Raw genomic sequence first — 26,293 nt, forward strand, 5'->3', positions numbered from 1 at the left:
GCAGACATAATCAGAGGCAAGATTCTCAACCTCTGAGAGTACCCTCACAATATCCAACAACAAGATTGAGATCTTCCAAATTTTTGGAATTTGTTAAAACCAAAGTTTTTGAAAAAAACTTTTGAAAAATCATAAAGAAAACCTCATATCTTGAAAACTACAAGGATTTGAGAAGTGAGATTTGGAGGCAAGATTTGCAACACCTGAGAGTATCCTGACAGCATCCCATTGCAGTGTCAAAATTTCAAAAACTTAAACATTTTTTAAATTATATTTTCTAGAAATTTTTGAAAAGTATCGAAAATCGCCGATTTCGTTAACTAAAATGATTTGGTTATTCATATATGGAGGCCAGAATCTCAAAACTAGAGAAAACTCTGACAGCAACCCTCCATTGTGTTGCCAATTTCAATATGATGAGACAAACACTGAATTTAAACTGGAAAATCGAAAAAAAAAAACCTTAACCATTGCAATATATGATATAAAATAAGTCTCAATTGAAATCAGCTTAGTACAACTGATTAACAAATATATTACAAATTGCAGTTTCTCATGGAAAATCAATTATAATCCGAAATTTCATTCCGGTCAAAAGGTTTGTAGCAAAATCAGTGATTCATATGCCAAGTTATAGAATCGTACTAATAGCGCATATATTCCGAGACCTCTCAGAGATTTGTCCCAATAAACATGATTGGCCAATACATTTACAAATTGTAGTTTCTCAAGAACCTGTCAGAGAAATGCCGCTTATTTTTTTCTTTCATCAGATACTTGCCGACTGGGTTTCGCGCTCTCAATTTTGCTTCGCTATACTCTGATCGAGATGGAATTATACTTGAAAGAATATGGTTGTCATCTCTCGATATAATTCGGTAAAGTTTTCGTCCTCTTTCCTTACTAAGTCGTTGATTGAGACAAACCCTTGAATAACGCCTGCATCAACAGCCCTCCTCTGGACTCGGCTTTTATCTTGTCGAGCAAATATTGGGGTGCGCCCCCCCCCCCCCCCCCATACTTGAATACCATACAATAGGATGGGCATAACAAGCTGATTGTAGAGATGATTGAGTTCAATTTTGGTGTATACAGGGTTTTTCAGTTTAACAAGCAGAAACAGCTGTGATGAGGCTTTTTTGGTTGCCTTTGTTATGTGAGGTTCAAAAGAGAGTTTATCGGTGAACGTGATGCCTAGAATTTTAAGTTTGTCGGTGATCTCAATGTCATGAACAGGTTGAAAAGTAACTGAGTGAGATAATTTGATCTGAACTTCTTTGGATTTCTCGTTGTTCAAGATAAGATAATCGGATTCACACCATTCCATGATGTGACCGATGGCTTGATTTACCGAGTCAACTTCATGTTTACCACCGTTGCAGGGGGTGTTGTCATCTGCAAACTTTGCCGCCAGGGTTCGAGTAACTTGACAGGATTGAGATCTTCCAAATTTTTGGAATTTGTTAAAACCAAAGTTTTTGAAAAAAACTTTTGAAAAATCATAAAGAAAACCTCATATCTTGAAAACTACAAGGATTTGAGAAGTGAGATTTGGAGGCAAGATTTGCAACACCTGAGAGTATCCTGACAGCATCCCATTGCAGTGTCAAAATTTCAAAAACTTAAACATTTTTTAAATTATATTTTCTAGAAATTTTTGAAAAGTATCGAAAATCGCCGATTTCGTTAACTAAAATGATTTGGTTATTCATATATGGAGGCCAGAATCTCAAAACTAGAGAAAACTCTGACAGCAACCCTCCATTGTGTTGCCAATTTCAATATGATGAGACAAACACTGAATTTAAACTGGAAAATCGAAAAAAAAACCTTAACCATTGCAATATATGATATAAAATAAGTCTCAATTGAAATCAGCTTAGTACAACTGATTAACAAATATATTACAAATTGCAGTTTCTCATGGAAAATCAATTACAATCCGAAATTTCATTCCGGTCAAAAGGTTTGTAGCAAAATCAGTGATTTATATGCCAAGTTATAGAATCGTACTAATAGCGCATATATTCCGAGACCTCTCAGAGATTTGTCCCAATAAACATGATTGGCCAATACATTTACAAATTGTAGTTTCTCAAGAACCTGTCAGAGAAATGCCGCTTATTTTTTTCTTTCATCAGATACTTGCCGACTGGGTTTCGCGCTCTCAATTTTGCTTCGCTATACTCTGATCGAGATGGAATTATACTTGAAAGAATATGGTTGTCATCTCTCGATATAATTCGGTAAAGTTTTCGTCCTCTTTCCTTACTAAGTCGTTGATTGAGACAAACCCTTGAATAACGCCTGCATCAACAGCCCTCCTCTGGACTCGGCTTTTATCTTGTCGAGCAAATATTGGGGTGCGCCCCCCCCCCCCCCCCCATACTTGAATACCATACAATAGGATGGGCATAACAAGCTGATTGTAGAGATGATTGAGTTCAATTTTGGTGTATACAGGGTTTTTCAGTTTAACAAGCAGAAACAGCTGTGATGAGGCTTTTTTGGTTGCCTTTGTTATGTGAGGTTCAAAAGAGAGTTTATCGGTGAACGTGATGCCTAGAATTTTAAGTTTAACGGTGATCTCAATGTCATGAACAGGTTGAAAAGTAACTGAGTGAGATAATTTGATCTGAACTTCTTTGGATTTCTCGTTGTTCAAGATAAGATAATCGGATTCACACCATTCCATGATGTGACCGATGGCTTGATTTACCGAGTCAACTTCATGTTTACCACCGTTGCAGGGGGTGTTGTCATCTGCAAACTTTGCCGCCAGGGTTCGAGTAACTTGACAGTCGCCATTAGAAAGATTGAAACACGGGGGAACCATCACAAACCCCTGCGGTACTCAACTATTGGTACATATAGCTTGAAAAAGAACAAAATTCTTTCGTTAAACAGGCAAAATTATTATGCTTACTCATGGGAGATAGCTGTCACTCGCATTTAAACATAGTATAGATAGACAGATTATTGAAAAAAAAACTAATTCTTCGTTTCTTCAAATAAAAATCAATTTTAGTGCTTGGCGTGATTTGAGAACTATACGATTGCGAAAAAAATCAGTGAATTAAGCATGATCAACCAAAATGAAAAAATGAATAACAAAGCATGAAAACCTAAAAAAAAAAACATTTTTTTTTCTAATTTTTTGCACAAAATTTTATTATCTAAATAAGTTTCTTGAAAAGAAAATAAGTTTCTTTAAAGATGGTTATTTGTGGCACTTGGCTTTGCAAGGGTGGGAACGAAAACATTTTTTTTTAAATGCTTCGCCACATTGCAATTGTATTGAAAAATAAATAGTTTGATAAATTTTAAGGCTTGCATTTTAAAAATATAAGTTTTGCGCCATAAAGTTGTAATTGTTGAACTTAAACTGGGTAGCTACAACAGATTAAATAAAAAGAACCGAATTACTTTAGCGCAAAACGTTCCAATAAAAGGAAATGAGATTATCCCACCTCAGAATTTTTTTGGAAAAATGAGAAAAATTAAGTTCAGGCTGAAAGTATTTTACCCGTGAATATTTATGGAAAGCAAAAAACTTCAACAAACTAAGCTGAATTTTTTTAACTTATTGCTGAAAAACGGTGGAAAAAAAAGAAAAAAAACGTCACATGAAATTTGGAAAAGTGTCAATGAACAAGGAAAACCGAGAAACAGATTTTTATGCATTATTTGTGTTTATTCCGAAAGACCACCTTGCGAAGAAGCTTGTTCGTTTTCAAGAATGACTTACGATTGATAATCTAAGATTTGGAGAAAATGGGTCAAACTGTATTTTTTATTCCGCTTGAAAATTTAAATTTAATCCCACTTTTGAAACTTAGGTTATTCGTTATTTTTTGAGCGATTTGCACTGTTTTTTTCATGTTTTCAATTTTATATATCTGAGAGCGTGATTCCTATCATTAAATACAACTGAGCCGAACTTGAATTAAAAGCCAATCGTACCTGAATTTATTGACACTAAAACTGCATCAAGGGACTTGTTCAGTAGATAACCCATGCTTTTCCGGAATATTTGCTGTTAATTATAGTATTCTTGTAACTTTTCTGAAACTTGCTGAGGTTGTTAATTTTTTCTCACCTAATTTTGCTTAATTTCCTAATTTCATTCAAATCAATGCTATTTTCCGCTTTTTACCAAAACCAGCAAAAAGCCTTATAATACTGAATTTACACAAGTTTGATAAGTGTCTACGACGTCCACTGACACTAAAAACACAGAAAACACGGCAGCCTATTAATAAAAAGCTTTATAAAAACAAGCTGAGCATGGGATTCGAAACATGAGCATCCAAGCCACAAGTCGCAGGCATTACAAAATTAGCAAACTGTTATGCTGTCTAATAAAACTACATGGTCTGAAAGACAAAAACCGTTCAGCAATGATTTTGCTTCAACAAAGCGGGCAAAACACTTAGGACTAAATCCATGATATTGGAAATGAAAACTACATTTATGAAACTCCTTGATTAATTATCAAATACAAAAGTAAAGACAATTCATTTAAACAGGGATAAACTAACAACAATAAAGCTTTATATGGTTATAGACACTGGAGACTATGTTTTACACCCAAATTCCCATCTGATTATCCTTCCTTCATCTGTGTGAAAAAAGCCAGAGCCAACCTTCGGTTCTGTTTTTTTTACAATTCTTGGTTCTGAATCAATTACAACTACGGTGCTTGTGCTAGTACTTCTAATCTACTCAAATTAAGCGCAAATTTTTCCAAGTCACAGCCAAATGACTTTTATTTCCAGCTGTTAGGAAGCACACCACTGGCTCTAACTTAACATTTTTGAAACAGAAATTTGAGGTATTGCTTTTCTTTTTTATGTACCCCAGAATTCGCTGAGTTTAAATTTTCAATGACTCAAAATTCAAGAAAGATGAAAAAGCCTACTCACTGCAAATGTTTATAAAAGATTTGCTAAAAAACAGAATATTTTTCATATTGAAGTAAGACTGTGGTTATCGAATTAAAATGTGTGGTTAGAAACTATTTACAAAGTTAAAACATACAGTCTTGAGTTGACTTTTCGTATTTTCCGTAAAAACCAGAATGTAGAAAAAAAACTCGCTCTGCATGGGGCGAACATGGTATCAAACTCAGTATAGCTCTCATAACGTTTGCCAGCTCGCGGAATTTAAAATTTTCCTTTCAATTTGATTTAGATTTGATTCTGTTTTGTTTAAATTAAAATCTCTCAGTAAAATTGAGTGGGCCGATATTTTGACATTCAATTAAATTAAAATTAAAAGGAATTCAAATTAATTTAAATTGTTTTTTTTTTCAATGACTATCCTTGCATTGAGCACAAAACGGAATGTCCTGAATTTTAATTTATCAAGAACTTTTATCAATTATTTGTGTTTACATCCAATACGAGGTACATCCAAACTTGATTCGACAGTTATTATACATATAGAGGCTATATAACACCTACTGTTATTTAGGAAGAATTTTTTCAAGAAAAAATCAATGGAAAAACTATCAAATACATTGGAAAAGGATGTTTATAAAAGAAAAATGAAGCTATTTAGAACGTAAAAGACAATTCAATATAGCGGAAACCATTCATAAAGCTCAGTCTGTTTTTTCAGCATCATCAAAAAAATCAGCACACACGTACTAAAAAAGTCATTTAGATGTCGTTGAGTTTTTATAAAAAAAATTATAGTATATAAAAATAACAGAATGGTCCAATTATGCTTATCTTTCCAACAAACATTCAAAATAAAACTAAAGACAACAATCCGCAGAAAAAAAACAAGCATGTTCCGACGAAATTCATTAAAAACTAACGTGTAACGCACCTCCGGTACTCATAACAAACCAAAAATATTGGAAATTAGATCTGCATTCTTTGAGTGTATTCTCACAGCACCCAAAAACAGGGTTCGTAACTACAAGTTTTTTTTTTCAAGTTTTTTATACAAAATTTGAAGAACCATAAAATTTTGAGAAGTTTTATATAGGTTCTTCGAAAAATTTAAAATAAACTAAAACGTCTCATCTTTGAAACTAAAAACAATTGAGCAGTCGCATTTGGACGCAAGATATGCAACTACTGAATTTACCCTTATCGTACCCAACTACAACGTTGGGAAATTCAAAATTTGAGAAACTTCACCTTAAGTTTTCTGAAAAAGCTTATGCAGTCTTACAATAATTGAGCAGTCTTACTTTATGGCAATATTCGCAATCTTTGAAAGTACTCTGACAGCACACAAGTACAGGCTTGGGAATTTCACTTTAATGAATTATTTTGTAATTACAGTTTTCTGAAAATTTCCAATTAAATCACAAAAAACTTTTAAGCTAAAACAATAAGGGCATTTTTATTTTGAGGCCAAATTTCTAACCCCTGAGAACACTGACAGCCCCCAGCCACAAATTAGGAATTTCAAACTTTGAAAAAAAATTAATATTTCAAGAAAATTTTTTGAAAAAAATCACAAAAAAACGTCTTATCTGGAAAAATGCAAGGTTTTGAGCAGTCACATTAAGAGGCCCAATTCTCAGCTCCTGAGAGTACCCTGACAAAGCCTCAACACAGAGATGGAAATATCACATTTTGTGAATTTTTTTATATCCTAAGAATCCAAAAAAAAACAAAACAACTCCTAAAAAATCCTTAGAAAACATCATATCTCGAAAACTGCAAGGATTTGAGCAGACATAATCAGAGGCAAGATTCTCAACCTCTGAGAGTACCCTCACAATATCCAAGAACAAGATTGAGATCTTCCAAATTTTTGGAATTTGTTAAAACCAAAGTTTTTGAAAAAAACTTTTGAAAAATCATAAAGAAAACCTCATATCTTGAAAACTACAAGGATTTGAGAAGTGAGATTTGGAGGCAAGATTTGCAACACCTGAGAGTATCCTGACAGCATCCCATTGCAGTGTCAAAATTTCAAAAACTTAAACATTTTTTAAATTATATTTTCTAGAAATTTTTGAAAAGTATCGAAAATCGCCGATTTCGTTAACTAAAATGATTTGGTTATTCATATATGGAGGCCAGAATCTCAAAACTAGAGAAAACTCTGACAGCAACCTTCCATTGTGTTGCCAATTTCAATATGATGAGACAAACACTGAATTTAAACTGGAAAATCGAAAAAAAAACCTTAACCATTGCAATATATGATATAAAATAAGTCTCAATTGAAATCAGCTTAGTACAACTGATTAACAAATATATTACAAATTGCAGTTTCTCATGGAAAATCAATTATAATCCGAAATTTCATTCCGGTCAAAAGGTTTGTAGCAAAATCAGTGATTCATATGCCAAGTTATAGAATCGTACTAATAGCGCATATATTCCGAGACCTCTCAGATTTGTCCCAATAAACATGATTGGCCAATACATTTACAAATTGTAGTTTCTCAAGAACCTGTCAGAGAAATGCCGCTTATTTTTTTCTTTGATCAGATACTTGTCGACTGGGTTTCGCGCTCTCAATTTTGCTTCGCTATACTCTGATCGAGATGGAATTATACTTGAAAGAATATGGTTGTCATCTCTCGATATAATTCGGTAAAGTTTTCGTCCTCTTTCCTTACTAAGTCGTTGATTGAGACAAACCCTTGAACAACGCCTGCATCAACAGCCCTCCTCTGGACTCGGCTTTTATCTTGTCGAGCAAATATTGGGGTGCGCCCCCCCCCCCCCCCCATACTTGAATACCATACAATAGGATGGGCATAACAAGCTGATTGTAGAGATGATTGAGTTCAATTTTGGTGTATACAGGGTTTTTCAGTTTAACAAGCAGAAACAGCTGTGATGAGGCTTTTTTGGTTGCCTTTGTTATTTGAGGTTCAAAAGAGAGTTTATCGGTGAACGTGATGCCTAGAATTTTAAGTTTGTCGGTGATCTCAATGTCATGAACAGATTGAAAAGTAACTGAGTGAGATAATTTGATCTGAACTTCTTTGGATTTCTCGTTGTTCAAGATAAGATAATTGGATTCACACCATTCCATGATGTGACCGATGGCTTGATTTACCGAGTCAACTTCATGTTTACTACCGTTGCAGGGGGTGTTGTCATCTGCAAACTTTGCCGCCAGGGTTCGAGTAACTTGACAGTCGCCATTAGAAAGATTGAAACACGGGGGAACCATCACAAACCCCTGCGGTACTCAACTATTGGTACATATAGCTTGAAAAAGAACAAAATTCTTTCGTTAAACAGGCAAAATTATTATGCTTACTCATGGGAGATAGCTGTCACTCGCATTTAAACATAGTATAGATAGACAGATTATTGAAAAAAAAACTAATTCTTCGTTTCTTCAAATAAAAATCAATTTTAGTGCTTGGCGTGATTTGAGAACTATACGATTGCGAAAAAAATCAGTGAATTAAGCATGATCAACCAAAATGAAAAAATGAATAACAAAGTATGAAAACTTAAAAAACATTTTTTTTTTCTAATTTTTTGCACAAAATTTTATTATCTAAATAAGTTTCTTGAAAAGAAAATAAGTTTCTTTAAAGATGGTTATTTGTGGCACTTGGCTTTGCAAGGGTGGGAACGAAAACATTTTTTTTTAAATGCTTCGCCACATTGCAATTGTATTGAAAAATAAATAGTTTGATAAATTTTAAGGCTTGCATTTTAAAAATATAAGTTTTGCGCCATAAAGTTGTAATTGTTGAACTTAAACTGGGTAGCTACAACAGATTAAATAAAGAGAACCGAATTACTTTAGCGCAAAACGTTCCAATAAAAGGAAATGAGATTATCCCACCTCAGAATTTTTTTGGAAAAATGAGAAAAATTAAGTTCAGGCTGAAAGTATTTTACCCGTGAATATTTATGGAAAGCAAAAAACTTCAACAAACTAAGCTGAATTTTTTTAACTTATTGCTGAAAAACGGTGGAAAAAAAAGAAAAAAAACGTCACATGAAATTTGGAAAAGTGTCAATGAACAAGGAAAACCGAGAAACAGATTTTTATGCATTATTTGTGTTTATTCCGAAAGACCACCTTGCGAAGAAGCTTGTTCGTTTTCAAGAATGACTTACGATTGATAATCTAAGATTTGGAGAAAATGGGTCAAACTGTATTTTTTATTCCGCTTGAAAATTTAAATTTAATCCCACTTTTGAAACTTAGGTTATTCGTTATTTTTTGAGCGATTTGCACTGTTTTTTTCATGTTTTCAATTTTATATATCTGAGAGCGTGATTCCTATCATTAAATACAACTGAGCCGAACTTGAATTAAAAGCCAATCGTACCTGAATTTATTGACACTAAAACTGCATCAAGGGACTTGTTCAGTAGATAACCCATGCTTTTCCGGAATATTTGCTGTTAATTATAGTATTCTTGTAACTTTTCTGAAACTTGCTGAGGTTGTTAATTTTTTCTCACCTAATTTTGCTTAATTTCCTAATTTCATTCAAATCAATGCTATTTTCCGCTTTTTACCAAAACCAGCAAAAAGCCTTATAATACTGAATTTACACAAGTTTGATAAGTGTCTACGACGTCCACTGACACTAAAAACACAGAAAACACGGCAGCCTATTAATAAAAAGCTTTATAAAAACAAGCTGAGCCTGGGATTCGAAACATGAGCATCCAAGCCACAAGTCGCAGGCATTACAAAATTAGCAAACTGTTATGCTGTCTAATAAAAAAAAACTACATAATAAAACTATCCTAATAAAAGCGAATAAAACATTTATTACTAAATCTCTGATATTGGAAATGAAAACAATACATTTATGAAACTCCTTAATTAATTATCAAATACAAAAGTAATGACAATTCATTTAAAAAGGGATAAACTAACAACAGTAAAGCTTCATATGGTTATAGACACTGGAGACTATGTTTTACACCCAAATTCCCATCTGATTATCCTTCCTTCATCTGTGTGAAAAAAGCCAGAGCCAACCTTCGGTTCTGTTTTTTTTTACAATTCTTGGTTCTGAATCAATTAAAACAACGGTGCTTGCGCTAGTGCTTCTAATCTACTCAAATAAAGCGCAAACTTTTTCAAGTCACAGTCAAATGACTTTTATTTCCAGCTGTTAGGAAGCACACCACTGGCTCCAACTTAACAACTTTGAAACAGAAATTTGAGGTATTGCTTTTCTTTTTTCTGTACCCCAGAATACGCTGAGTTTAAATTTTCAGTGACACAAAATTCAAGTAAGATGAAAAAGCCTACTCACTGCAAATGTTTATAAAAGATTTGCTAAAAAACAGAATATTGTTCATATTGAAGTAAGACTGTGGTTATCGAATTAAAATGTGTGGGTTAGAAACTATTTACAAAGTTAAAACATACAGTTCAGGATGACAGTTATCTCACGTTTAATATTTGGATATAATCGAGAACAATAAAAAAACTTTTCGGTACTCAAAATAAAATACAATGCTGATTTCAATTATCTGGACAAAACGGTTTAAAATTAAAACTTAAAAAGCGTTTATCTCAAATTGAGTTGACTTTGGTTTAAAAAAAATGATGAGACAAAACTTGCTTACAGCTTAAGTAGAATTAATACGGTGCAATTTCTTTTGCGAAATTCAGGCAAAAAAATTTTACCCCAAAAGTGGATCAACTTAGGCTTTTGTAGTCAATCAAAAATTACAGCAAAACTACTAGCTACCAGGTCGATCACTGGCTTAATTGTATCAAAATTAGTCTCTTACGCAGCCCAACAAACTTAAAAAGGGTTATAATCTTCAAAACCTTGTATAAATTAATTTTTTTTGTTTGATAGACAAAAAAGAGCATTTTATCATATAAAACCACAATTTATATTTGAAACCATTTTTAAAACAATTTTCGCAATTTTTTGGAGATTATACCCTTCCTAAAGTTTCAAAATATTAATTCTTCTTAAATTCTGAGCAAGTTTGGTCTTCGTCTTTTTTTGCCTTAAGTCAACCTAATTTGAGAAAAATTAGTTTTTAATTTATTGTGTAAATCGTTTTGTCTGGAAATTTAAATCAGCACTAAACCCTAATTGCAAGCAATCCATATTTATTTATTTTTCTCAGGTCATTTTCACGTAAGCATAAATATTTGATAACCGAAAACTTTTTCAGGGGTTCTATAAAAAGGCAGTTGAATTGACCCTCGGCTAAAAATAACAAAAAAATCAATTTGAAGCATAAAACCCAAATGAAACCTTCAACCGTAATGTTTTCAGTTTATTTCAGCAACATCGAAACTCTGTTCAGAAGTTTGATTTTGATTCACGCTTTTATTTTAGTTTACTTCCCGTGTGTTTATGGACGCCGTTTTTCATCAATCGAATAGTTCCTTCATGTCTATTAACGCTTTCTGAATATTGTCTCTAAACCGCACACTGTCCGTTTTAGCCGAACTGAATTTACTCGAAATATGGAAAAACATTGCTTTTTCGCCGGCTATTATGTACGATATCCCGTAGCCATCGCTATCAACTGTATTGAACCCTCCGCCACAGTGTAATTGCCTCCAGTCAACTGAGTGTTGCAACATCTGATAGACAGCTGTCTGACTAGTGGACAGTCGCCACTTCTCCGAAATGACTTCTTCCAAGAATTCACAGTTGACCTGACGAAATATAAACAAAACGCTTGTCATTGGAATGACATCAATATCGATCACAACTATTAACAAGAAATTAAACACACATCAGAACTTAAATCAAAACAGTTTCCCCCTCATTAATTTCGAACCGAATAACGGCATTAAAATTATTCTATAACACGGGCAGCAGGTAACGCACATGCTTAGCCCTTGAATGAGTACTTTATAGCATTATAGGGGTAGTAATTAGTTACTAGGTACCATAGGGGGGGGGGGAGGATAGTTAAAGAGATCCTTAATTTGCCTGGCAATATTTGAGCTGAATTTGCAGTTTATAGACAATATTTTCATGCAAAAGAAGCCAAAATACTCTTGGTGATTTGGTTTTATTTTTCATGTAAAAAAAGAAAAGCTCAATACAATCATTCACACGAATACCAGACTAATCACGCTTCAAAGCCAGTCTGATGCGTGAACAGACTTAAAAAAGCCGATGTATGTCCTTTACACCGACTAAACATTTAAGCAATCACAATGCTACAGAGGTCATAGTAAAATCACGTATATCATCATTATTTCTGCATGCAATTAAAATAAAAAACGTTAATTGTATTTTTTCCTTTATGAACTATTGATTTATCAAAACCAGCCAAAAAAATCTAGAATCGGCAAGATAAAGTAAAGGAATTCAAAGTAATTCTGTCTGACATAATTAATTTAAAAAAATATCCCATGATTTTAGCGAGCAAAAATCATTTTCAAGGCAACTCATACCAAAAAAAAATAGAAAAATCATTTTTAAGGGGATCGGTATCCCATTTTCTATTTTTTTACAATTCTTCAATTACATCAAAAAAATTACTCTGCAATTTAAACGCATTCAACATACCTTCATGTATCTAGCCAGAACATAAAGGCAAAACAGGTGCCTATCAATGCCACTACCCGACATACAATCCTTGTACAATTCCTGGTGAGTTTTCACACTTGTCTGCAACAATTTCTTCAACTCGTCTTTGCTTTTTGTTCTCGGATTTTCACACATTGCACGTACGAAATCACACGACTCAACCGTACACGAACGAACTGTTTCCGTTCTACCTTCTCGGTAAAGCCGAGTCATGGAAGCCTCGTAAGTCAAATGAAACTGCCCGACGTCTCGGAAGTAAGCCAATTGAAAGGCTAGTTGTATAAATCCATCGGGACTACATTTAGCTTTCTTCATAAATCCTTTCCCGAAATCTTTGAAGTATAAGAGTCGCAGGTCCACGTCTTTGCACGCACTGGTGTTTTCCCGGTAGCTGTGGTCTATGAATGTTTTGAGAGGAGGTGTGAAGTCCCAGTTGAGTCGAAGGGGGTTCGGGAGGTTCAGATTCGAATCGCCCATTGTGTGACCATCTGAAACAAACCCGAAGAGTGAACCGAGTATTAGACCTAGGAAATTATCTTGTCAATGAAACTGAATTTTCGAGCTCGCCTAAACACTATATAGAGCCATTTTTGATTTTTTAAAAAGCAAAAGCAACATTTGTAGGCATTTTTTTGGATTTTTTTGACCAAAAACTTGCTCTTTTCACGGCGCGCGCTCTTCTCTCAACAAAGTAAAAATTAGAGCCTTAAAAATATTCAGGTTGTCGTCCAAATATTGATGTCGCAAAATAGTACCAAAGAGGCGACCCTTTGAGTGGTAAAGAGGTGTAATTCCTGAGGGTCGTACCCCCCCCCCCCCCCCCACCATCCCTCTATTAATACATCCCTGTATATTACCTGGTACTTCAGTAATTCTTAGTAACAGAAACTGAACCTATACCCCATAGTAACTCTAAATGATCAAGTTTATGTTCATATCATATTTTTGAGTTTATCCGATTTTATCAGAAATTAATCAGAGGACTAATGGCAAAATCTGAAAAAATTTCAATTACAGGCTCCGCGAGTGTATTTACTATATCATATATTTTAGAGTATTACTAAGTTAAGTTACAACATCTATTATGATTTATTATACTTATTAACTAATACCTCTCACTCACTAACCAAGAGTGTATCCGTGTGACCTCAACTCATGATAGAGTGCATACTCGAACACTTGACTGGAGACAGGTGCGTCTGCCCAGCTGTGCTCCACTGAGGCTGTCATTCTGCTGTTAGGGTGGAAACACACATTGATGCTCTTGTCAAACCAATATGTGTGGCCATCTCCATGTAGTGCCCGTTGCACTGATTCGTCAGCTGTAAAAAAAAAACACAAGTTTTTTCTATCAATTTATTGAAATAAACGAAAAATTTAATGCATTTAGAAAAAAATGTACGTCAATTTTACATTCACAAAAATAATCGATTTAGCATTACGGTCCTCAATAAAAAATCACAAAATTGTAAATTCGAATTTTTACCTGTAGTTGTTGTTTGGTAATTTCATATCAATGATTGACCAAAAATGCACAAACTAATATTAACCAGTGCTAAAAAAAGTTCATCCAAAGAACTCAATGTTAGATCAAATTATTTCCAGAAGTTAAAAGAAAAGAGTAAGTTCTTTCTCGAAACACTACCAAAACCCCAAAATCACTACCCTCAAATGGCCACATAAACCTATCCAATGGCCATATAACAGTGTAATTCAACTCACCCGATCCGACCTCATTTTCCTTGAATATGAAGTCCTTGCTAGAGAACACGACTACAAATGCCGCATCTTCGATCGCCTTCAAACTGTCCTTGTTCACGCCACTCGCGAAAAAATTCGATCTGAAAAAAAAAAGAGGGAACTTTACAATTTGAAGTTTCCAATCAAAAACCCTAATTGAAATTCTTTTAAATAAAAGGGCAGCATTAGTCTGATTCCATTGTGAAGCAGTTCGACATTTTGGGCAATTATGATAAATATGCTGGTTGCGAAATTTTTGACCTTCTTTAGATCGATCAAAATGATTTTCACAGCTCATCCGAAACAGAATAAGGACACTTTTCGTGCCAGAAACTAGGGGCCCAGCTGAAAGCTGGAGAGACCTGTTTGATTATTTTAATATTGATTATTTTAAAATTGTTTTAAAATTTCAGGTTTCTCAAGTCGATAGCGCCCTTCCTACGCAAAAAAAGTGAAAGAGAAGCTTATGCATTCATTATGCAAATCTGGATGGGTAGTTTTTGAAGAAATCGAAAAAGGTTTGAAAAAATGGCCTAAAAACCGAAAAATTGACTATTCCTAAGTGTATAGCTCTTCCCCTAGACAAATTAGGGACGAGCCGTTTGTGTAGGGGGTAGGGGGTTCCTACAACCTGGTCTATCGATTAAACCCTTAATCCCAAATCTGGACGGGTAGTTTTTGAGGAAATCGGAAAGATTTGAAAAAAGGCCAAAAAAGTCAAAAAAGTGACTTTTCCTAAGTCTATAGCTCTCCCCCTAGGCAAGTTAAGGACCAGCCGCTTGTGCGGGGGAGTTTCCTACAACCTGGTCTATCGATTAAACCCTTAATTCCAAATCTGGATGGGTAGTTTTTGAGGAAATCGATAATTTCCGAAAAAATAGGGAAAAAATCAAAAAAAGTGACTTTTCCTAAGTCTATAGCTCTTCCCCTAAGCAAATTAGGGACCAGCCGCTTGTGCATGGGAGTTTCCTACAACCTGGTCTATCGATTAAACCCTTAATACCAAATCTGGACGGGTAGTTTTTGAGGAAATCGAAAATTTCCGAAAAAATTGGCAAAAAGTGAAAAAAGTACCGAGTTGTGAAGCTTTTCTAAGACCGTAGGGGGTGGGGTAGGGTAAAAATTGCCCTAAATTTCATGCAGGCAGGTACGTGAAACGCTACTGAATCCATTGGTACCACTTTTATGAGAATCTGACGGGTAGTTTTTTGGGAAAGCGAATTTTTCGAAAAAGCGTCTCAAAAAAAAAAAATAAATAAAAAAAAAAAACCAGATCTCATCTGGAAAAAAAACGTTTTCATAATACCTGTTTAATAAATCAAACAGGAATTAAACGCTTCTTTAGGTTTTTGCCAAAAGAAGCTTTCGACACTTGTTGGAAAATTTGGTGGAAATTGACGCCAAAAGTTACATACGTCTCGTCGCCACAAATGGATTCTTCTCCCTATATCCGATGATTATGCAGACATAGTAATTATCGGACCATACTTTTCAGACACAAAAACTGTTTTAAAAAAAACTGCTTTTCTTCTTGAAACTTTTCTTTTTGAAAGTACTATTATAAACATGAGTAAACTTCGAGTTTAACTTCAAATGTGAATGAACCAATCAATATTAACATCCACTTCAAACTCTAATTTGAACGCTTTAATCAATATACACTTCGAGTTTAATGTTCAGCTTCTGATTTGAACGAATTAATCAAATACCTGGTTTCTGCCCACTGGTCTCTGTTGACGTTGGTGACAGCAGGTAGTCTGGCTTCAGTCTCATTCACAGGGTACGAAGTGGCATCCTCCATTATTCTCTTGAATTGCTTCTCAATATCACAGGGGCGAAGTAGATCGCCCATGTAGTAACACTGCATCTTGTACCACCTAAACAGCAGAATTTCTTCTTAAGTGCTAGAAACAATATATCAAAAAAAGGAAAAATTGCAGAGATTGCATAGTTATTAAAGAGTTTGAAGCTAAAATTGAGTAAACAAATAGTCAATCGTTGTGACGAAACCACTTCAATTTTTTCAATAATGACTGTGATTGCGAAAAGAAACAGTTCCAAAATATTAAAACTGACATGCTGCCATAGAAAAATTTGTCAATAATAAGTCGATGGCCTTAGGGTCATTTCTCTGATTTGCCGAGAAATTTACTCAGAAAAAATCTTGGCGAATATGATTTACTGAACGCCTAGTGCATTGTAAAGTAATGAATCCGCCGTAATTAGTTTCGAAGACATTCATTCAGCAACATATTTCTGCTATTTATACCAACATTACCAGCCATTGACAGCCACTTGGGCCCTATGCTTAAAATGTTTCAGCCTATCCTTCAGCCCAGTATTCTGGGCCATCTTAATAGTTTGGAATTTTCATATGTGATTTCCCAAAGACCAGTGTCCAAAATTGAGATTATTTGTCATTACCCCGAAAATGTTTGTTTTGTGAAAATCTTCCAAAAAAGTTTTGTTCAGTCAAAGCCTCCAAATATGAAATTGTTGTCAAATCCTCCAAACTTGCATTTTGGATCAAGATCCTCCAAAAACTTGCCTTTTTGATCAAGATCCTCTTCAAAGCGTGAATTATAGTCAAACTCCTCAAAAAAGCGGGCAAAAATCTAATTAACAATCATTTAATTTTCACTCACTTTCCCCAGCAGTTGACAGCCACATGTGTGGTATGGTTAATGTGTCTCAATCTATCCTTGTCCTTCTGTGGTATCCTTGTAGTATTGAATGCCCTCACATACTGTGCACTACACAGAGGTCTGGTGTCTCTCATTAGCAGAGGGGGGAGAGTCTCGTGTTCGATCAAACGGCGGAATTGCAGCATGGCGTGAACTATGTTAGCAGCACGGGCTGCGGGCTTTACCTGGAAAAAATTTACAATCAGTAAAACAATGTCCAATTAATATTTTACGAAGAGTTCGAAAGGTATTTAGAAACCTCTCGTTTCAAAACCCATCTATAGAAGTAAACAAAAAACTTCAAATTTTTCAGCGTTTCGTAGTGTAGAGACAAATATAATAATCCGTATCTGGCGGATGGATAATACGGGTATACTGTCGTCTACTGTTATGCGAGCTGTTCAATTGGTAATGTTATTTAGCACTACTGGCTATCAATTGTATTTAGATTGGATTCATTATTTAGATATGTCTCGAGCGGTAAAGACCTATCTTGCTTTAAAGGATGCTGGTTCCGATTCCTAGCTTCTGATATTTCGCAAGTCGATCGGCGCAAGTAAGAGCATGATTGGAATAGTATATTAAGTTGATCTCTATTCAATTGATTCGTAGCTCGGTATAAATCTCCAATGATTGGTATTAATTACCATCAATGTTTACATAGTTAAATAAATATATGATGCAGCTCTATTTTAACATCAAGGTGAATTATGTAATCTATTCGGTTCAGATGGTTAACTAGAATGAATGACATCATGAAGGGATGATGTCACACAACCTCACAAGAGGAAGTCTTCCCGGGTGGTTGAAGTGTTTCATCAGATACATTTACAATAATTCACATAATAATTTAAGACTGCTTTGATTAAGAATATGTACAAGTATCAATATGGTATGGGTCTATCAAAAGTTATATCGCAATAATTTAATAAACTCATAGTATTAGAAGCACAGTTTATTAATTCAATTTATAAAACGAGAGAAGATAAATTATTTTAAACTTAAATGGGAGATAATTTTTAAGCAAGCCACCTTGAGTCGGGGTATGGGAGTTAAAGTGATAGATGATAAGGATAAAATAATGATATCATGATGTATTCAGTTGTCAACTGTAACTAAATTTCCACGGCAAGAACTGTCGTGTGGAGTAGCTGAATAGTTTTGGTCGTCGTTTCGTTTTAATTTTTGATATCGCTGTCTTCGTTCGTTGTTGCCTTTCATTCTTTTTGTGCTCGTTTGATGCTGAAGTCTTTTTGATATGAGGCGGTGTGGTTCCAATCGTTGCCTCATAGATTGTGAATTGATTATCAACAACTTAACAGTGATATGTTTTGTTGATTTCTTCACGATTTCTTTTGAAAATTTTCAACTAGCTTAGCAATTAGTACTTTATATTACTTGCTAAAAGGTTGATATTTCATTTACTGTTCGTTGTCTACTTTTCAGAAGTCTTCTGGTCTTCATCGTATGGGCGTTTTGTGCCTTTATTGGCCTTACTCCCTGAATGAAGGTGATCGACTTTTTTCTTTGAAAAAGTCAAAATTACACATTTCTACGATGTTTTTGCATTGATCGCGATCATCGTATTGTGTGTAGTGTCTGGCTTTTTGTTTTTTTTTCAGTTCTTTTCTTCTACTGTAGCTGCACTTCACTCCTATAGGCTATTCAGACAATTTGCTGGTTCGCCTGAGCAAAATTTGGCGTCAGTTAGAGTAGTTGATAAATTACTTTTTTTTTTTTTTTCATTAATTTCGTTTATCTTTTTTTGATATCTTCTTGGCATTCAAGATTCGTGTGTTGTTCTTCAGTATCACTGACAACCTTTTAGGGTTGCCTAACAAGCACATTGGATGTTTGTTGGCTCATTTGAACGCTTTCTTTCTGAATTTCTGCGAAGATATCCCTCGAATTTTATATTTTTTCTTGTTTTGCCTATCATAATACATGGGAATAGTGTAAATTGATGTATTTCTCCAAATTTTGATCTGCTAGTGGATCGACTTCCTGCCTGTTCCTTATTGGTGGTCTAATGATTACTGAGCCCAAAAAATTTCTTTCTTCTCTAGCTAATATTTTTGGGGGGAGCAGAATCTTTTTATTCGTAATGTTTAAACATGGGCAACAGGTGGATTTTTCGAGATCTCGCGAAGTTGACTTCTCCTAGTGAGCCGACTTCCTGCCTGAGTCCTAGTTGGGCCTTGAAGGTATTCCACGGGTTCAAAGCGGTTGCATTACGTATATTTCGACTTGGGTGTCAGTTTTTCAGAAAAGCTCAACTTGAGGAAATGAGAGTTTTCTCGAAATTTTATACTTTTTCTGTTTTATTTTGGTTTTTTCGTGACTTCAATTGTATCGATTGGGTGGTTTTGGAGCTTACATTGTTAAGAATGCATGCATGAACGTTACTAGCTGATATCGTGATTTTTCGTCACACATAAATAAAGATTTTGATGTTCGTTTTTTCGAAAATGTCGCAAATTAGGCTGAAAACTCTGCTTTCTTTCAATTTGTCGAGTCCACATCCGATTTTCGGCATGGCTATAGCGTTTATTCCCTTCTGCAGTAGCTGCTGCTTCATGCAGTTGAGGCTTCTTGACAAATCGTAGTATGTTGGCTTGTCAAAAAATTGTGGTTTTGTGACTAAATTGAAAATTGACTTGTTTTCCCAAGGCAAAGAAACTGAAACTGATGATCCAACTATCGGTGTTTCAATGCTTTTTAGGGTTGGTTTGATGCATGGGTAGGCGCTGCTGATCTGCTGTGCTACTCCTTTTGCCATTTGAAAGTCACTTGAGACCCACTCCTGTCACCATATAATAATCCGTATCTGGCGGATGGATAATACGGGTATACTGTCGTCTACTGTTATGCGAGCTGTTCAATTGGTAATGTTATTTAGCACTACTGGCTATCAATTGTATTTAGATTGGATTCATTATTTAGATATGTCTCGAGCGGTAAAGACCTATCTTGCTTTAAAGGATGCTGGTTCCGATTCCTAGCTTCTGATATTTCGCAAGTCGATCGGCGCAAGTAAGAGCATGATTGGAATAGTATATTAAGTTGATCTCTATTCAATTGATTCGTAGCTCGGTATAAATCTCCAATGATTGGTATTAATTACCATCAATGTTTACATAGTTAAATAAATATATGATGCAGCTCTATTTTAACATCAAGGTGAATTATGTAATCTATTCGGTTCAGATGGTTAACTAGAATGAATGACATCATGAAGGGATGATGTCACAACAAAGCTCAGAAAATCAATTTTATCACTAAGAAGAAATATTTTTGAAAATCCAGCCACCTAGAGAAAATTCTATATCCTCCCCTGCCAAAAGGCAATTTTTAATACGTTTCTTTCTATATGTCAATCAAAATAGAAACAAAAAATGCTTTTTGTTCAGTAGTCGGCATCCAAAAATTGTTCCATTTCAAGCTCATGTGTTAATAAAAGAATCAATTCAACTTCGGTCACAGCTCAAGCAAGATTCAAATATTCTCCCAATCAAGATTCAACTATTCGCCTAGTACCCTCTTACCTTTCCTTCCATGGGGTACAACAAGTTATCCAATCCGTAGAAACTTGACGAGAATCCAAGTGGCTGTCTGTTGGCCAAGTACACGTAATCTTCCCACCAATCTGTGACCCAGTTGGAAGACCACCAGCTTTTGATCGTCAGATACAACTGCAAAAAAGGACAATCTTTTTTTTAAAGACATTTTGAACAAGTTTCGATTTTTGTAAAAAGAGATTCGTTACTAGATACAAGTATCACATATGCTTAACTGTTGAATTAGTTCTTTATAGGGGGTAGCAAATCGCTACTAGTTACCATAGGGGGAGGGGTAGTTAAGGAAATCCCTTTTTACTTATTCCTTCCAAATTCATAAATATCAATGCTCAATACTGATAGACTAAAATTAAATAAGACTTCAATACTAAATTTGAAGAACCCTTCAATTAGTAAAGGATACGCTGTTAATTCATTTTGGGTGGAAAACGTAGAAAGGTCCAACAATAAAATATGATAATCAGAAGCGAAAAAAGCATACGATAATTTTCCAAATTCCACATCTCAATCTTCGAACCACGCATATTTTCTAAGTGAGCGATCAGTTCTTGTGTCAAAACTCTTCCAAAAAAAACTTGATTGAATTTGAAACTCTTGTCCAAATTCATTAACATTGGTCCACGTGAAGATATAATATTAAATGCGATGATGGTTGTCTGGTTTATTCACCTATTTTTTTTCTCGAGGTGTTACTTCCAGCCCTCAAACGGGCTATTTGTCCTTATAAATTCCAGTATCCAATATATATATCCATTTATAAATCAATCTATTTCCACCTAACCTGCAAACGGCGTCCGATTCCCTTTTCGAACTCCTTCGACAACTGTTCCCACTTCGCAAACTTCTCATCATCACACAATGGTCGCATAGTTCTCAGATGTCTTCTTAAAGTGTCTTTCAAAGAGGGCAGCGGCAATTTAGGCAATGCATGTTGAAACGAATAGAGCATGAAATCTCTGCCGGCCCAGAGTCGTAGGACGATCGCCCAGATTTTTGTGAGAATCGACGCTCCTCTGCCTAAAAAAAACGAAAACCTTCAATTTAAACTTAACATTTAGCTTTGGCAACTAATATATGCACCGAGTACATAGGTAACTGGTTAGGCTACTTTTATAAAATTTAACATGGTTCAAATAGTTAGTTAACTAGAAATCGGAGTTTTTTTCAACAGACGAGGTTGCCTTTCAAATGTACAATTCGCGAAACAATCGGCCAAATTTAATATTTTATCTAACAATGCTAGCATAACATAAGCAGCCATTTCATTCACTTAATTGTAAAAAAAAACAGTCTGAGATTCGAACCCTAAATCTCTTGTTCTTGTTTAGATACTTGAGCTACTCGCCTGGTGCTTCGAACATGAACCCTTGGTATTGAAGGAGACACCATAGACCCCAGCGTGAGATTAGGACGAAAGAGAGCCAGAGAATGCTGGCACATAGAGAGCTAGCCAGATAGAAGTCGAGGGGCGGGTTCAGTGTTGAGCTGAAAAGGAAAAATACCTATGATTCATTTTAGTGAGAATTCTATGAAAAAATCTTGTAGAATTTGAGTTTTAGAGCGACAATGATCTTTACTTCGAAGAATATAAAACAAGCAACAAGGATAGCCTGTTGCTGATTAAGTAGCACGAAAAGCTCCAGCCATCAAAAAATTGTTATCAGAAAATTACAAATAACGATAAAATTGTTTCTAAAAAAAAACTAAAATTGTTTTACAGAATGTTTCATTTTCGATCGCTCCATTTTTATTTTCTTCAGCAAAGAATATCTGAATTTGATGTTAGACAGCAAGCAAGACAACTAAAAAAACGTACAAAAACATCAAAAAATTGAAAGAAAAGATTTTCAGAAAATTTTATTTTCGAGTTTTTTCATATTTTCCATTACTTTTCTAGTAAATAAGAGCTCAATTAGAATATTCAAACTGCAGAACATTTAACATTAAACTATAAACATAGCCATCATACTGGAACAGTGTCAATGATCACAAGAAAACTAAGAAAAATGGCTTAGATATTTACGAACATTTTTCAAATTTCGAAGAGGGAATATATCAGGTTAGAGCTCTTTGAACTTCGTGAAATGTTTATAATGGGAACTTTTTAGAAATTCATCCCATTTAGAGAAAACTGGATCAATAGTAATATTTAATTTGCGCGTTAAATTCAGAATGATAACGTCAATTTTTAAAACTGAAATAGTGGAAAATTAAACTAATAGATTAGCCTCTTTTATTTCTTTCTTTTTTGGTTCTTAATGAGTCTGAAAACCTAACATTTTCCTTATGCGTAGTTGAGGTGAAAAAAAAACATACTTGGCTGTAAAACTTTGAATAGTTCAGAAGACAAGAATTTTTCAACTTTCGGAAATATCTCACGTTGCAGTAGCAAGTGTAGAAAAAGAACGAACACCCGAAAACGATATGAACATTAACTGGACTTTGAAAAAAACAATATTAAACAAAAACAAGCAAAAATACAGAAAAGCTACTCATTTTATATTGTTTTTCAGAAAATTTCAGAAACACAGTCGAGCAACACAACTACCAGCAATAAGCTTTTAAGCAAAAATAAAAACGAACAATTAAAACGTACGGAGCCAGGGCTAGTAAATTTACAACACACAGAAGTAAATGAACAACACTTGTAACTACCATGAAAAATGCTACTGCTCAAAAAAAAACGTGATGAATCAAATGATCTAACAAAACTTAAGCAAACAAACGAAAGTCCGACCATTCAATTTTTCTCGGAACAAAAAATAATTTCAGGCCAACTGCAAAAAAGAAGGTCCGACCGCGACTCGAAACCCCGGACATTATGTTCCAAAGGCAACCGCGTTACCCCCAGACTAATTCTGAAACTTCTTGATGTTGAATAATAAAGCAAGTTCAATTTTGTACAAAATTGTAGGAAATGTTGTTTACGGGAATACAAAATTTCTGATCTGATGGCACTCCCGGCTTGTTAAAACTGAGTCTATCAATTAAATTATTATCGGTCCTGAAACAAAATTAGCTTCAATACAATGAAGTCAATTAAAAAACCAGGTGCCATTCAAATCATCTGAAAACAGCGCTAAAACTTATGAACTCAACTACCTGAATCAAAAATATATAAATAAGGTTGAATGCTCAAAAAGAAGTAGTAATTAAAGTTTTGAGCAAAATTTCTTTTGCGAAACGAACTAAAATGTGAAGAAAATTCTGGTACCCGATTACAATACCCTTGCTAATCCTAAGGGTAATAAACAGTCAGATTGAATCAAAAATCAAAACAGTGACTCACACGTGATTGCATTGTTTTTTTATCGCTCACCTGAAATAGGATGAGACGAATCTATTTATGTGATAAGTAGGTGGCAGATCAGCAAACTGCAGAGCCAGAATAATGAAGAACACCAGAATCCAGCTGGCCCATGTAGCCGGATAGACCCCTGAAAGAAAAACCCATTATAGACAATTTACTGAAGTTTTATGTTCCAGATAACCCAAATTTGAAAGATAGAAACTCGATGAGCGGTCAAAGTGAGCTCGGCACCCAATTAAGTGCACTTTTGCCAGAACTTTAAGATGCCTAATTTAATTTTTTCTTAACCGCCGAGAAAAAATGAGATCCAACAAATAAACGGACAACTTCTACTGTGTTGATATGAAGTGACCATTTTCTTAAAAACCGTTCATCCGAGAAATAAAAACAAAGCTGTTCTTTTAAATAGTAACCTGTAATGAAGCGACGTTGCAACCAAGTCAAAGATTTCTGCCAGGACCTCAGTCCCGACATAAACACAGCAGTCAATGCATGGTTGTCTACTTTCAGATTCCATCCTTCTGGTGTCACTATAAACTGGAAGGCGACAGCTGGCTGTGCTTCAGCCATTTCAAACGCTTACTTTTGACTTTGTATTTCCAAACAAACTCTGGCAATTAACTGCAGGAACGAAACTGATCTGAAAATCAATTCTATTTTTGAGCACAATTTAACTTCCTCTTGCTTTAACAGATATACAATTTCAGCTCTATCCAACTGGAACGCTAACTTGGTCAGAAATGAATAAAACTCAGTTTCGACTGTACTCTTCTTAAATCATGATTCAAAGAACCGAGTTTACGTTAATTTAAAGAACTTCGATCTTTGAGCTCAACAGAGAGCGATAGACAGTATTAACTTTGACCTAACTTAAAGGCGTGTAACCGAGTTCGAACCTATGATTGGCTAATTTCGAGTTTTCAGAGTGGACTTTGAATCATGATACGATCGATTGAGAAGACCTTTGATCGGATTTATTTCAGATTGCGTTTAAGTAAATTTGAAGATTCAGTTTGAAAGCGTGGTGGATTAACTTTAACCGTAAGAAAATTCCCGATGAATTAGAAGCTGTGTCAAACGAATGACCTTTACACCATCCAAGAACATTTTTAAAAAATATGCTTCAACTAGGTTTCTTTTGTCTGTCACACAAAAACACATTTTGACACAGAGGTGAAGTGCAGCTTCGCACCACTTGCGATACAACATAATCATAAAACATAGGCGCTACGCGCAATACACCGAAGGCATAGAAACTGAAGCAAAAACCAAACAACTTGAACAACTAATAATTGAAGAATAACAGTTCTAGAACAAAAAATCGTACTAATACATGTATACACCAAAATTTTGCTATATCGAGAAAGAGCCTGAAATAACAGTTCTAGAACTAAAAATCGTACTAACACATGTATAGGTTAAATTTTTGATATATCAACGAAGATCATAAAATAACACTTCTAGAACTAAAAATCGTACTAACACATGTATACACCAAAATTTTGCTATATTGGCAAAGATCATGAAATAACAGTTCGAGAGCTAAAAATCGTACTAACACATGTATACGTCAAATTTTTGCTATATTGACAAAGATCATGGAATAACAGTTCTATAAATAAATATATAAATAAATAAAAGCAAAAGTGAAATATACAAATAATTAAATAGACATGAAAAAATATATATGAACAAATAACCAAACAAACAGACCCATAATATGAATAAATGAAAATAAATAAATGAAATAAATACACATACAAAAATAATAAAAGCAAAACTAAATGAAAGAAAGAATAATTAAATAAATATAGAAATAAATATCAACAAGTAAACAAAACACACCTGATAAATAAATGAGCAATAAAAAAATAAATCAATACATAAATAAATAAATAAATACATAAATAAATACATAAATAAATAAATAAATAAATAAATAAATAAAAGCAAAAGTGAAATGTACAAATAATTAAATAGACATGAAAAAATATATATGAACAAATAACCAAACAAACAGACCCATAATATAAATAAATGAAAATAAATAAATTAAATAAATACACACGCAGAAATAATAAAAGCAAAACTAAATGAAAGAAAGAATAATTAAATAAATAAACAAAACACGTGATAAAAATAAACAAAAATAAATATGTACATACATAAATTATAAATAAATATAAGCAAACTAAACATAATTAAATAAATAGAAGAACAGATAATTAAATAAATAAAGATGAACAAATAAAGAAACAAACATACGCAATCACGTGACATAGCGCGATATAGTCCAGCCCACATGATAATTGATAACTGTGGACGTTATTTGTCGACACTTGACAACAGACAACATTAAAAAAAAAACCCCGTTACACGATACCATAACACCTTGACTAAAGTCTTCGGTGTAAAAAGCGTGAGTCGGAAAAATGAAAAATGCTGAAAAAATTAGGTGAACCAAAATTTTCTTATGTCTCAATGCAGGTTACCT

The 26,293-nt window shown here is 34.2% G+C and overlaps 1 protein-coding gene across 1 annotated transcript; it reads right to left on the reverse strand.

The window, feature by feature from the left end:
* Positions 1-10,980: 10,980 nt before the first annotated feature.
* Positions 10,981-24,555, reverse strand: LOC134855373 (carnitine O-palmitoyltransferase 1, liver isoform-like). The gene is made up of 11 exons (XM_063871877.1): positions 24,213-24,555; positions 23,809-23,926; positions 21,835-21,974; positions 21,271-21,506; positions 20,457-20,603; positions 16,873-17,096; positions 15,937-16,104; positions 14,210-14,328; positions 13,615-13,809; positions 12,467-12,975; positions 10,981-11,601 (listed from the first exon to the last, which is right to left on the reverse strand). Exons 1-11 carry the CDS (start codon positions 24,367-24,369, stop codon positions 11,311-11,313), a joined length of 2,304 nt encoding a protein of 767 aa, XP_063727947.1. The 5' UTR covers positions 24,370-24,555; the 3' UTR covers positions 10,981-11,310.
* Between the last annotated feature and the right edge of the window lie 1,738 nt (positions 24,556-26,293).

The sequence above is a fragment of the Symsagittifera roscoffensis genome, chromosome 10, assembly GCF_963678635.1.
Source record: "Symsagittifera roscoffensis chromosome 10, txSymRosc1.1, whole genome shotgun sequence".
In the NCBI taxonomy this organism is placed as follows: Eukaryota; Metazoa; Xenacoelomorpha; order Acoela; family Convolutidae; genus Symsagittifera; species Symsagittifera roscoffensis.